Below are 13,402 nucleotides of genomic sequence, written 5' to 3'. Positions count from 1 at the left end.
TTTTATGGGGTTTACGGCAACCTACAGCTAACAACGTTTTAATTGGATTGATTAGAATCCCAAACAACGTAGGCATAAACAACGTACTCAAGTCAAACTCATTTACTATTAAGAAAGATAACGTTGTTATTAGTTGGGATTCCTCAATCCAATTAAAAATTGAACTTTTGGATCGGTCCTTTAGGGTTAATTAATCCAATTAAAACGTGTGGATATATGCAAAAATCCCATCGATCATGAACTCGAACAAAAAAACAAATCAAAACAAGAAATTAAAATATTATTTTGATGATATCTCAAACAAAGTTGAGAAAGTTAACCAATATGCAAAATCCCATAGATCATGAACTCGAACAAAAAAACAAAATCAAGACAAGAAATTAAAATATTATTTTGATGATATCTCAAACAAAATTGCAAAAAAAAAAAAACAAAAAAAAAAAATTACAATTTTTTCCTAATCACTGTATTGATCTCTCTAGGCAAATAACGCATCCCAGTCAGCATCCCAAAAATCTTCCAATGGAGGAAGAATCGGCAGATCTCCACCCTCTGGCGGCAGATCTCCAACCTCTGGCGGCAGATCTCCAACCTCTGGCGGCTGTATGCTCATGATGGGTTCCACATCAAAATTAAAATCAGAGGGATCACTGGACGGTAGACAGCCCATGATGGTTTCCATATTAGACTCCGCTGGGATCCATATTGCCTGAGGCGGTGGACATTCAACAATATTGCAGCAAACCCTCTTTCTCTGATGAGATTCCTCCTCGAAGCGTCTTTTGACCCCACTTGATGATTCTGATCCTTTCTTCTGAAGGCTACAGAGGACCAAGTTGGTACCCTGTTGCTGCTCACCAACGAGGGAGAACTCGTGCATGATCCAGTTTGAGTTCTTCGTTGTCGAGCCCTCTTTTACATTGAAATTGAATAGTTTCCTGGCCCCGATAATATCACCCCGATTATCATAAATCTTGACAGTACAATTTTCATGCCAAACCCCACAACCGGCTGTTCGTGAAACACGATTTTTGCTTAGTTTCTTCAACGCGGTGAAAAAGTAAACCTTCTCCTGATCGCCGCAGATTTCCCAGGGTGGCTTTTCACTGTATAGATCACAATCGGGGATGCCATCCCAGGAAAGTTCTTCGCCCTTGACCTTCTTCACCAAGTAGTGGCTTATGAGCTCCTCATCGGTGGGCATGAACCGAAACCCTAATGGCAGCATCGCATGCATAACCACCATCAATCTTTCTTAACAAGGATTTCTCTCAGTACGTAAAATGAAAATCTAGGGCAAACCGGAGGTTTATTTGTAAGCCCTGCCGCACCGACCGACGTACCTAAAACGATAATTGATCATTTTTTTTGAAAAAAATCAAATAAAGATAACATTCTTTTTATTTGAAAAAAATCAAATAAAGCTAACCGTTTAAGTAAGGCGGTAACGCATTGCCCTGTACAACTCGGCCTATTTCTTCCATTCTTTTTCGTTGCTGTTGAAGACTAGATTGTTTCATAGCTGCCCTCTGCATGTGTTGTGGGTGTACCGGGCCACGGCGGAAGAAAAAGAAGAATGAGAGGACCGGAGATTATTGAAGTTGGTTCAGATATCCTCTTCATTTCCATGCGCTTCCTTATCGTGCTAGTTAATGCATTGAAATTGAAGAAGAAGAAGAAGAATGAAGCAAACGAGGAGTTTCTTTTGGGAACAAACACAAGGCTCGAGAATGATGTACAGGCACAGAGAGAGCATTTCGAAAACATAAAAAGTTCATAAAAAAATAACCATTTTCATGTTCATTGGAATGAACAAAGGAATCTTACTATCGATTAGGTAAGTATCGATAGTAATCATCATAAAAAAACACATTGTATGTAGGTGTTTTGCTCATATTTACTGCCCTCTCTAATTTTTTATTTAGAGGGAATTGTGTGCATGTATGTTATAGTGTATGTTCTTAGGACTCAATTTTGGATTGTATTGTATACTCATTTAGTGGCAACAAATTATTAATCTCTTACAAATACAGGGTCGTTAATTTTGATTTTTAAATGTTCATAAATAAAAACTAGTTTATCTAATTAATTCAAATAATGTAATTTAAATAATACTTAACTGATAATTAGGAAAAATAAGCTTGAACACATTTCAAAAAAAAAAAAAAAAAAACACAGAAGAAGAAGAATTAAGTTTAAATACAACATCTAACTCGCTCATAAATAGAGCTTAATTCACACTCAAAATGTAATTAAGAAACTAAATTTGAACTTAAAATATGCAATTTCACATGTATAAAGGGATAATTTATGCCCCCTTTATTCAAATTTTATCAACAAATTATATTTTCGAAATAAAAATATTAATAAATAACTTAAGTACAAAGCACTTTTAAAAACATAAAAAACGGTTTTCAAACTAAACAAAAAAATACCATCCAAACAAAGCTTACGGACAACTCCTGTTAAATTACTGCCAAACAACTTAATAATATAACATTAAAAATTCATTGTTTTCCATATTACATTTTATTTCTATTATATAACAAACATATATCAATCTATTAAATAATAACTTTTTGTTTTGCTTTTAACGTGATACCAGGGAGCAATGCTCAAGGGTGTCATCACTGTCTTGAGATCCAACGGCCACAAATAGAAGGAACTACAAACAATCTTATATCCGTACAAGCTCCAAGTTGATATGACGTGTAGAGGTCCCCACACGCATCAAATCAAATCTTTGCCTCAGTCCAAGTAGTACCACTGCTCAGCCTCTTTACTAGTTGGACGGCTCCGATTGATTGATTCTACCTCTCTGCCTCGATCCCATCACCCCTCCACTCAGATCGTTTCCCTCCAAATCCCTATCTCTCTGCCTTCTCACTTCCTCTTACGTGGGTTCTACCCGTCATGCCCACGTCACACTCCCAAGACATCCCCTCCTCCCCCCAATACGCATTGTGTAATCAACACGTGGGTCCAGGGACTGCCTAGGGAAGATGAAAAATAGTAATTTGTCCAATTTTATAATTAGCTCCTTGCCCCCTAATTAAACGAATGTTATTTCACGATCCCCAAACTTGTATTAATTACGTTATTGTTAACATCTGACCCCAATTATCCAATATGTGCCCTTGTCTTACGTTATTGTAAAATATTAAATGCATTATATAAACGCGTTTTATTTTCTCTCTCTCTGTACGAACCATAAAGTAGAAAAAAACCAAAAAAAGGCACTGGGATATTCCAAAAACTTCAACAACTCGGAGGAAAAAAAAAACACTCTATTAAGGTAATAAAAAGTGAAAAATGAGGGGCTGTTTGGAAAACCTTTTTCCCATTTTTTATTTTTTGAAATAATAATAAAAATTGATTAATATGATATAAACAGAAAAAATAAAATGAATTTTGAATTTTTTGTGAGAGAAGAGTGAAGGAAAAATTAAAATGAATTTTGAATTCTTTGTGAGAGAAGACGCCAATCAAGTAATTAGTAATTAATAATTAATACCATTTTTTTTGGGTGCTAGGTCTTACATAACCTGCCCTAGAGAGAAAAAGAAGAAACAAGAGAGGTGTTTCAGGAAGAAGGAGGTGTTTGAGTAGGAGGGAGGCTGCCTTCCTCCCCCCAATTGTGTTTTTCTCCTAGTCCTTCTAGAGCCATGGAGATTCTTTTGTTTTCCGCCTGACTTAGATCCAGTAGAGCTTTTGTTCTCCTAATCTTTCTCGGGTTATAGAGCTTTGGGTCTCATAGTCCTTCTAGAGCTATGGAGCTTTGTGTTTTTTCTTGTTTTTGGTTTCTTCAAGCAAGAAGGCTAACAATAGACATCTCGTAAGGAAGCGGCTTCTCTGTACATTTCATCTGCGAAAGTTTGGCTGAACTTTTTTTTTTCTACATTTACTTTTGAGGCCAGATCTATGTTTTTCCACCGGTTCCTATAAGACATCCGCAGTTTCTCTTTCGACATCGGATTGTGTTGGGTGCTTTATGTAGTTGTTTTTTTCTCTGTTTTTTTATAGTAGTTTTTGAAAGTCTGTTTGTTAAATTTTCAGATTTTACTGGACTTTTTATGGTTTGTTAGCTAGATCAACCCTAGGGCTTTAGGGGGGCCAAATTGATAAAATAAAAAAAAAATAGAAAAAAAAAAAAGGAAAGAAAAGATGGGGGGGAGGGGGGTGGGGCCGAAACTAAGAAAATAAAAAAAAATAAGGGGTAAATTTTTATTTTTATTTTTATTTTTTCTTTTTAGTTTTTTATTTTTTTTGGGGGGGAGGGAAACCTTTGGCCCAAGCCAAAGAGTAACTTCGCCCCTGATTAACCATATTTTCTTTGTAACGGGTGCTTTATTATTAAAGAGTAGCTCAAATATCTGTCCTTATAATATTTATTTATTTGTGTGCAACACAAAGTCAGATTTTTTTGCCTTAGTGTGTAGGGTGTTGATGTGTCTCTATTCATTGTATTTGCCATGATGCCTCTTCATATTAATGCATGGTAGTTCCGGATATTTTGTTCAAATAAAAAAGTAATTAATAATTGAGCTGACCACGAACATAAAATTATGATCGATTATTAAACAAACTATACTCATATAATTTTATTTTTATTATTTTAAATTCGTAATTAGAACATGCTAAAAGGTTATTATGGGTCTTAATATGGATATAAGAAATGTTACTTCATCTTCCATCCATCACTGTTTACTTCATCCCTTTCTTTTTTTCTTTTTTCATTTTTTAAAATTGGATTAATTCGCTTCCCAACTATCAACATTCCAAAAAAGGTAATAAGGGTCCGTTTGGGTTTGCGATTTTAAAAAGTGCGATTTAAAATAACGATTTTAAAATGTGTGATTTGAAAAAAGTGATTTTTAAAAACGCAGTTAAGCGTTTAGCAAAATCGCAGTTTAGCCTTTAAAATCGCGAATTTACCTTTAAAATTTTGAGTTTTCAAAAAAGCACTATCTTATCTGCGATTTGAAAAAGCAGATTTTCTGCGTTTTCAGATCGTAATTTTTAAAAACGCAGTTCCCAAATGATTTATGTTCTGCGATTTGGTTTAAAATCGCACTTATTGTCTACAAAATCGCAATCCCAAACGCACCCTAAGTTTGATTTGGGCATAGTTCTTCATGCATTGTTACCTTTGAAATGCAAATATCTCTATTGCGGGTGCAAAAAAGTGGGAGTTTGTTTGGCAAATGATTGTAATTGTGAAATATTTGTTTGAATAGTAGTAAAAAGTGATTGATGTGATATAAAGTATAAAAAAATTTGAAATTGTTTTATAGAAAATTGAAAAAGTTTTGTTTTATAGTATATAGAATGTTTTTTATTTGACATTTTTGAGAGAAATGAAAAAAATAGAGAGGAAAAAAAAGTTGTTTGCCAAACAAGCTCTGGGAGACTTACAATATGATAATCTCTAGAATACTTTGACTATGACAGAGTACACCAATAAATAGAACAAACAAATAAAAATTTACAATTTTTTTCCAAATCCAACTAATCTTAATTTTTTCAATAAAATAGAAAGTGCAATGTTAAACAAAATAGCGAAAAGTGATCTTTCAAGAATGTTTGAAAAAAAAAGTGGCAATTTGAAAATGAAAAAAATTTATGCATTAATCAGATTTTTAATGGGTGCATTTTAAAAAATACACAATTTTAAATTTCTCTTAATTGTCTTAATACTTTATTTTTATCATACAAGAGTGTTGACAATTTTTTTCTTCATAAAATTCAAAGAACCATTAAAATCCTTGAAGTCCGATCATGAATGAAACCGCTCCGTACCCAAACTTTACCTCCATCACAACCAAAATCCGTCGAAGCCCATCCACAAACAGACCTCCCAAACATCAAAATTTTAATCTTTTTAATCAAACAAAAAGTGAATTGTTAATCAAAATTGAAGAAGGTGATACGCGTAAGAGTGTTTAGGATAAAAAAAAAATGGCAATGGTAATTTTGCGACACGTAAACTGGCTGTTTGTAATAATAGGTGGTGGGTTATGGTTTAAGAGATAACTACTGTTTGTAATTGTTGTCATAGTCTCCAATTATCATAAGTAATTAGTTTCCTAATTAATATTCTTTTTTTTTTTCTTAAAAATAAATAAATCTACAATCAAAAAGCAAAAACACAAGAAATGGAAAAAAAAATTCCCAAGAAAATATATACTAAATTGTATTTAACAATGCTTAAATCATACATAATATCCACCATAACTCCCTTGAAGCACTCTTTGACCACAATTTATGGGTTGCAGGCAGTAAGGATTGCTTAGACAACAATTTCCCGGTTGCAATACGTAAATAATTTTTGAAAACTTCGGTGCAATCAAGAGGGCACTGTCAACTTTCAAACCGTAAAGAACCAATTGAAAGTCAATCAAAAAATTTCTAAAGAAATGAACATTCATCAGTTTGATTATCGTATGCAATGTCAACAAACTGTCAGACCCAGCTTGGTGACACGATCCAGCAACCCGATCCACCCCTAAAACCTTGGCTACCTTCTCCAACCCTCCATACAGTCCATCACACTTTCTGATCATATTTTTAATATCAAATATCCTGTACCCAAAAAAATGTACCATCGGACCCATAAACGCCATCAGATCAAATGGCAGTTCTCGCCAAATCAAGATTTTGATTAGGTGACCAAAATCATAAGCTCCGTGGAAAGTTGCCCAAGTGATGGTCGAATTTCTTAAGAGACCAGAATTTATGAATAGCTACAGTAATGCTATAGAGTCCAGATTGAAAAGATCAGTCTCCTTGTTGAAGTCCCTGAAATTGAACTGCCACACAGAGCAAGAATCCCCGTTGGCATCGCACAGAGCCGGACCTAGTTGAATAATCTTAGTAGAATCAACGTTGCGCTTCATGGATAGGTAATTCTCAGCGGGAGACAGTTTAGAATGACTACGGCAGGGAGCAGGGAAGACGTGGCATGGGAACTCAGTGTCCAAGGCAACGAAACGATGATGGGGGAGAGCTCGGGAGATTTCAGAGAATTCTTGTTCGAGGTTACCTTGTGAAATTACGCTTCCCCATAAACCAACCTTCATGTCTACTCATTTCTCAAGAAATGTTGAGATTCTCCCGGGAAGGGGTTTACCATATCAAGTAAAAGAGACTGTGAGTCCAAGTTGGGGAGTTTGTAGAAAAATAGGAGAGTTTATGACTGGTTTCAGAAAAAATAACAATTTTTTTTTCTATTAGATTTTTTATTTTTTATTTTATTGAAAACTTCAATTAATATTTTCTGAATTGTTATTTTTAATTTCCTTCTTTATGTGTATTGTCCCACTCCATATATTTTGTGTTGTGTGCTAAACACTTCTTAAACTCCAATATTCTTATTTCTTTCAGTATTTCAACACTACTGTTTTTAAAAAAGTGATATTCAAACAGTATTTAATTAGTTAATTTGCTCTAACCATAGGTTTTTGTTTGTTGAGTTTATTGATATTAAATTAATATATTAATAATTAAAAAGTTGAAAAAATCACATTTCTTTGAAATTGGTGCTTATGGAATAGATTGTTTCACATGTGATCCAATTGTCCACAATGTTGGACACTATTTTAACTCTTTCGGTTTCAAGTTTCAACAACTAATAATGCCGAGCCTTTTTATTTATTTATTTATTTTTTAATTTTTATTCCAAGGGAAAAGGAAAAAATAAAAATTACACAAAAATAAAATACAAAGGCGACAGAGCCTTCATAAGAGCAGTTAGAAATGGGTCAAATAAATTACTCAGTCCATCAGAATAACTGATAATGCCAATAAATGCGCTTAATATATATGTATATAAATATAAAATATAAACTAAATGATTAAATTCTATTAAAATTTTAATACAAATAGTGATTTAATATATTTTAATTGACTAAGTATTTTTTTTTTCACTCCTGTTTATTTCTAAGGTAATATTAATATATAAAAATCTGGATTGGATGCTATAAAAAAATTCATCCGAATTGAAGAAAAAAAAAAAAAAAAACTCAACCGAATGTAACCGGTGGACTAAATACTGAACGAAAAGGATTATTTTTCATTCAACAAAAAGTAGGTGATCATAAAATTGAACACAAATAAAACGAGAGAGCAACAAAAAATAACCCTAAATACCAAAACTATATGACATGATTTTTGAGTTTGCTAATTTTTAAGGGTTGATATCCAAACACATGATCTCTAAGGCTCTATTTGTTTCGGCATAAAATAATTTAAAAAAAATAGTTTTTGTACTTTTCGATGTTTGATGCGATAGAAAATAATAGTCAAACAAAATATCTTTTTTAATTTATGCAAAATAGTATCATTTTTTTCAAATAGAAATCACTACAAAAAAAAAATGCCTTTCTTGACGTTTAAATCTTGACATTTATATAAATGTCAGGATAATATTTTTTATTGTGGCACATTGTAAAAAAATGTCAGGAAAAAAGAAAAAAATTCCTGACATTTCACAATTTGCCAGGAATGTTAAACTTTCTTGACACATAATTTTATTGGTCAAGAAAATTGTAAAAAAAATTGTGGCTTTTAAATATGTGCTAGAATATTATAATTTAATGTCATATAATTTTAAATTCCTGACATTTAGACATATGCCATGAATATTTTTGGCAAAATTAAAAGCCCGCCTAATTCTAATTCTGTTTTCACGATTCAATCAGTTTTCCTTTACTAACTATGCACATGTACGCATTAATATAATTTTTTCCTATCTTTTTGCTCTTTTTCCCCTCAAATCTCTCCCTCATCTCCCGTAAGTAGCATTATTTGTTTTTTATTTTTTCAATCTTTTTTTCCCCTCATATCTCTCCATCTCAGTACTGATCTCTCTCTCTCTCTTTTCCGGATGCAGCGCTGCCCTCATCGACTCGAACTCCATCGGTATGTTACCCCTCTCTCTCTCTCTCTCTCGATATCTTCCATACAAGTCATCTTTCAGAGAATGATAAACTACTGATGATTTTTATTTAGAGTTTTCTTATTCTGTGAAGTCAGATTTAGATAGGGTTTTCGTTTTAGGATTTTTAGAGTAAATTAAAATATGTTCTGTTTTAATGATTATTTTAAGAGGAAGAAGTGGAGAAATCGTGTAGACACGAAAGGTTTTATCAAGGAGGGTTTTTTTTTTCTTTTTTTTTTCTTTTCTTTTGTAAATAGCTATAGTTTAGGTTATTCATGACTAGTTGATTGGAATTGTAGTAGTTTCTCAGGTTAGACTGTGTGTTTGTGTTCTAAAGGGGTTAGACTGCTTCTTTATCTTCAGTAAAAGAATCCTATATGCAACGTAATTTATGTAGTGCAAAGAAAAACAACTGAAATAGAGGTATAATGGTGGTTGTTCTATTATCTCTTGTATAATTGTAGCTTTTTAAAAAGAATCTGGGTAGGTGGAAGTTTCCTTACTTTCCCACTGACCCATATTTCAATGTGTTCTGCTAGCAATTAATCATTGAATATTAATCAAATTATGCATCGAGATCTATGAATATTAATCATGCATTGCGGAATTAAGGAGCATTAGAAATCATCATTAGAATGAGAAGTGGGAACGGTAAAAAACTCTTGAAAGCGTTTTGATATTTGCTAACGGTAAATGATGTGCTGTGAATTAAGGAACTTTTCCCCTTTTATCATGTTTCTCCTTTGCGGATAAAATTTAACGATTAAAGATTTGCTGGATTAAAATTTAATATATCGGAGAAAGATCTTTCAAACTATATATATTTTCTATCGCGTTATGCCATACGTACGGAGGAATTTTCGTACAACTCAGCTTGTAAGAGATTTATGTCTTAACTATGTATAAGTATATAGTTAAAATATTTATCTATTTATTGTTAAATATCTATATACAGCTAGTGTGTTTTTTTTTTAATCTATATATATATATATATATATATATATATATATATATATATAGAGAGAGAGAGAGAGAGAGAGAGAGAGAGAGAGAGAGAGAGTCTGATTTGCACATGTTAGATTGATGGGTCATGGGTGTATAGGACAATTTGTTCAATATGTGTATGTTGAACTACTTTATAATTGACACTCATTTTATTTGCTACTTTCTACTGTTTTACACTAATGTGCTTCATATAAAAATGCAGGAATGAGAATACATGTTGGGAAATATTTTGCAGACAAAATGCAAGGACTTGGGATATACACCTTCAGGGATGGGGAGACACAGTCCGGATTGATTAAAAATCTAACTAAGTACTTTTGTAGCTTGTTGATGACTATGGGATTGATCATATTAATTTTTTGTAGCAGCTAGTATAATACTTGGATGTTTCTTAATTAATAGTTGGGATTGTTTGATGCTATTTTGTTATATTAATTAAATATATAATATGTTTTCCCTCGGTTATTTGTCAATTTTGATTATATATTTTATAAGGTTTTAAAAAAATTGATTATACTGGATTAATTCCAGTATAATCAAATTTTTTAAATTGAAAATCTACTTTCCTAGCACATATATCATGTGCCAGTAAACCAATGGAAACTAAGGTTTAGTGGCACATAAATCATGTGCCAGGAAATTAAAATTACTGGCACATAAATCATGTGCCATGAGACATAGTTTGCTGGCACCTATATATGTGCCATGAAACACAGTTTACTGACATATATTTATGTGCGAAAATTATGTTTCGTGGCACATATATATGTGCCAGAAAATTGAGTTTCTTGGCACATGATTTATGTGCCAGCAAAATTAATTCCCTGCACATATATCATGTGTCAGAAAATCAATTTTACTAACACATAACTTATGTGCCAAGAAATAAACTTTCTTGACTACAAAGCTGCGACATTAGAGATATGTGAGGAATTAAAAGTCAAGAATTGTTTCTTGACATTTAATACCTACTTCTTGACACATAATAAATGCCAAAAAATGCGTTACCTATATATTCTTAGTTTAGTCTATCATTTTCCAAAATATTCAAAATGAAATTTTGAAAAATATAGTAAAATGTATAATAAAATTACGGATGAACATTTAAAATCTTGTGTTTTTTAAATTGTATTTGAATTTTTTAAAAATAATGTCCTCAAATTTGTTTTTTTATTAATGAAGAAAACAATAAATTATTGAATGCTTTGGTTTTGAAGGACTAGAATGATATTAATTAGTATGATTCATGTTGTTGTCATTAGCATATGGCAATGAAAATAAAAAAAAATAAAAAAGTGTATGGCAATGATAACAAATGACACGTGTTATTATAATAAGTAGGAAACGAATTGTTTTTATTAGTTAATTGAAAATACGTACACCCCTACGTGTATGCATAGCACATTTCCTTTGCAACCTCAACCTGCTGCTCATATTTACTAGTCTCTCTAGTTTTTGCATTCTTTTAATAAAATGCATGCCAGGCTGTAAAGGGACGGGCAGGGAAATATCTCTACTTCGGGTGCAAAAAACTGGGAGACATATAATATGAACTGTAATACTTTGACCATGAGAGAGTACACCAATAAAATAGAACAAATAAAAATTTACAATTTTTTCAAAATCCAACTAATCTTAATTTTTTTTTCAATAAAATAAAAAGTGCATTGTTAAACAAAATAGCAAAAAGTGATCGTTCAAGAATGTTTGAAATTGAAAAAAAAAAGTGACAATTTGAAAATGAAAAAAATTTTACGCATTAATCAGATTTTTAATGGGTGCATTTTAAAAAATACACAATTTTAAATGTTTTCTTAATTGCATTTTTATACTTTATTTTTATCATTCAAGAGTGTAGACAAATTTTTAAATCAAAGAACCATTGAAAAGAACCATTGAAATCCTTGAAGACCGATCATGAATGAGACTGCTCCATACCCTAACATTACATCCAGCAGAACTAAAATCCCTCGGAGCCCATCCACAAACAGACCTCCCAGACATCAAAATTTTAATTTTTTCAATCAAACAAAAAGTGAATTGTTAATCAAAATTGAAGAAGGCGATACGCGTAAGTGTTTAGAAAAAAAAATGGCAATTTTGCAATACGTAAATTGGCTGTTTGTAATAATAGGTGGTGGGTTATGGTTTAAAGAGGAAACTGCTGTTTGTAATTGTTCTTAGTTTTGTAGGTTAGTAGTTTCTTGGGAAAAAAAAAATGAACAAAAAAGGAAATAGATCTACAACCAGAAATCAATAGTACAATAAATGTATAAAAAATCACAAGAAAATATACTAAATTGTATTTAACAATGCATAAATCATACATAATATCCACCATAACTCCCTTGAAACACTCTTGGACCACATTTTATGGGTTGCAGGCAGTAAGGAATGCTTAGACAACAATTTCCAGGATGCATAACGTAAATAATCTTAGGAAACTTTGGTGCAGTCAAGAGTCTAGTTCTGTCAACTTCCAAGCCGTAAAGAACCAACTGAAACTCAATCAAAAATTTTCCAAAGAAATGTACATTTTTCAGTTTCATTATGGTCTGCAACATTAACAGACTGTCAGACCCAGCTTGGTGACACGACCCAGCAACCCGATCCACCCCTAGAGCCTTGGCTACCTTCTCCAACCCTCCATACAGTCCATCACACATTCTGATCATATTTTTAATATCAAATACCCTGTACCCAAAAAAAGTACCACCAGACCCATAAACTTTATCAGATCAAACGGCAGTTCTCGCCCGATCAAGATTTTGATCAAGTATCCAAAATCATAAGCTCCGTGGAAAGTTGCCCAAGTGATGGTCGGATTTCTTAAGAGACCAGAATTTATGATTAGCCTCGCAAAATCCAGAGAGTTTATACCCATTTCTTGATTTTTTTGGAAGTCAATTCCCTGCCGCTCCAGTAACGCAATAGAGTCCGGATTGAGAAGATCAGTCTCCTTGTTGAAGTCCCTGAAATTGAACTGCCACACAACGCAAGAATCCCCGTTGGCATCGCACAGAGCCAGACCCAGTTGAATAATCTTAGTTGCATCAACGTTGCGCTTCATGGATAGGTAATTCTCAGCGGGAGACAGTTTAGAGTGATTACGGCAGGGAGCAGGGAAGACGTGGCCTGGAAACTCAGTGTCCAAGGCAACGAAACGATGATGGGGGAGAGCTCGGGCGATTTCAGAGAATTCTTGTTCGAGGTTGTCTTGCCAAACCTCACGTACAACGATCGGATGGGGAGTCACCATTGCCGTTGCTGCAAATAACATAACAAATGATATGGGTTTTAGGGTTTCCTATTCCCTTTTTATAACGTTGGATCCCACCGGCTTTCGGACATTTCCAGGAAATAGCTGGATTTTTTTTTTTTTTTTTTCCTGGGTCCGGTTCACGACTACTCGGAGGGGTCTGAACCGGTGTGTCCGGTTCAAGGTTTCTCATTTCGGCT

The 13,402-nt window shown here is 33.0% G+C and overlaps 3 protein-coding genes across 3 annotated transcripts; all 3 read right to left on the bottom strand.

Moving 5' to 3' along the window:
* Nucleotides 1-341: 341 nt before the first annotated feature.
* Nucleotides 342-1,651, bottom strand: LOC133878782 (NAC domain-containing protein 41-like). The gene is made up of 2 exons (XM_062317312.1): nt 1,430-1,651; nt 342-1,343 (listed from the first exon to the last, which is right to left on the bottom strand). Exon 2 carries the CDS (start codon nt 1,244-1,246, stop codon nt 479-481), a length of 768 nt encoding a protein of 255 aa, XP_062173296.1. The 5' UTR covers nt 1,247-1,343; nt 1,430-1,651; the 3' UTR covers nt 342-478.
* A 5,092-nt stretch (nt 1,652-6,743) lies between these two features.
* LOC133878914 (probable CCR4-associated factor 1 homolog 2) lies at nt 6,744-7,079 on the bottom strand. The gene has a single exon (XM_062317476.1). The coding sequence runs from the start codon at nt 7,077-7,079 to the stop codon at nt 6,744-6,746; it is 336 nt and encodes a 111-aa protein (XP_062173460.1).
* Nucleotides 7,080-12,264: 5,185 nt separating this feature from the next.
* LOC133878913 (probable CCR4-associated factor 1 homolog 11) lies at nt 12,265-13,202 on the bottom strand. The gene is made up of 2 exons (XM_062317475.1): nt 12,688-13,202; nt 12,265-12,637 (listed from the first exon to the last, which is right to left on the bottom strand). Exons 1-2 carry the CDS (start codon nt 13,200-13,202, stop codon nt 12,265-12,267), a joined length of 888 nt encoding a protein of 295 aa, XP_062173459.1.
* Between the last annotated feature and the right edge of the window lie 200 nt (nt 13,203-13,402).

Source organism: Alnus glutinosa, chromosome 10 (genome assembly GCF_958979055.1).
Source record: "Alnus glutinosa chromosome 10, dhAlnGlut1.1, whole genome shotgun sequence".
Lineage (NCBI taxonomy): Eukaryota > Viridiplantae > Streptophyta > Magnoliopsida > Fagales > Betulaceae > Alnus > Alnus glutinosa.
This window is presented reverse-complemented; position numbering and strand designations above follow the sequence as displayed.

What these genes read in the sequence shown, in the direction of transcription:
- LOC133878782 (XM_062317312.1), bottom strand. Translation starts at nt 1,246, where the DNA reads ATGGTGGTTATGCATGCGATGCTGCCATTAGGGTTTCGGTTCATGCCC.
- LOC133878913 (XM_062317475.1), bottom strand. Translation starts at nt 13,202, where the DNA reads ATGGTGACTCCCCATCCGATCGTTGTACGTGAGGTTTGGCAAGACAAC. An exon ending in TTGATCGGGCGAGAACTGCC is followed by an intron (nt 12,638 to 12,687) that starts GTTTGATCTGAT and finishes TTTTGGGTACAG; the next exon opens with GGTATTTGATATTAAAAATA.
- LOC133878914 (XM_062317476.1), bottom strand. Translation starts at nt 7,079, where the DNA reads ATGAAGGTTGGTTTATGGGGAAGCGTAATTTCACAAGGTAACCTCGAA.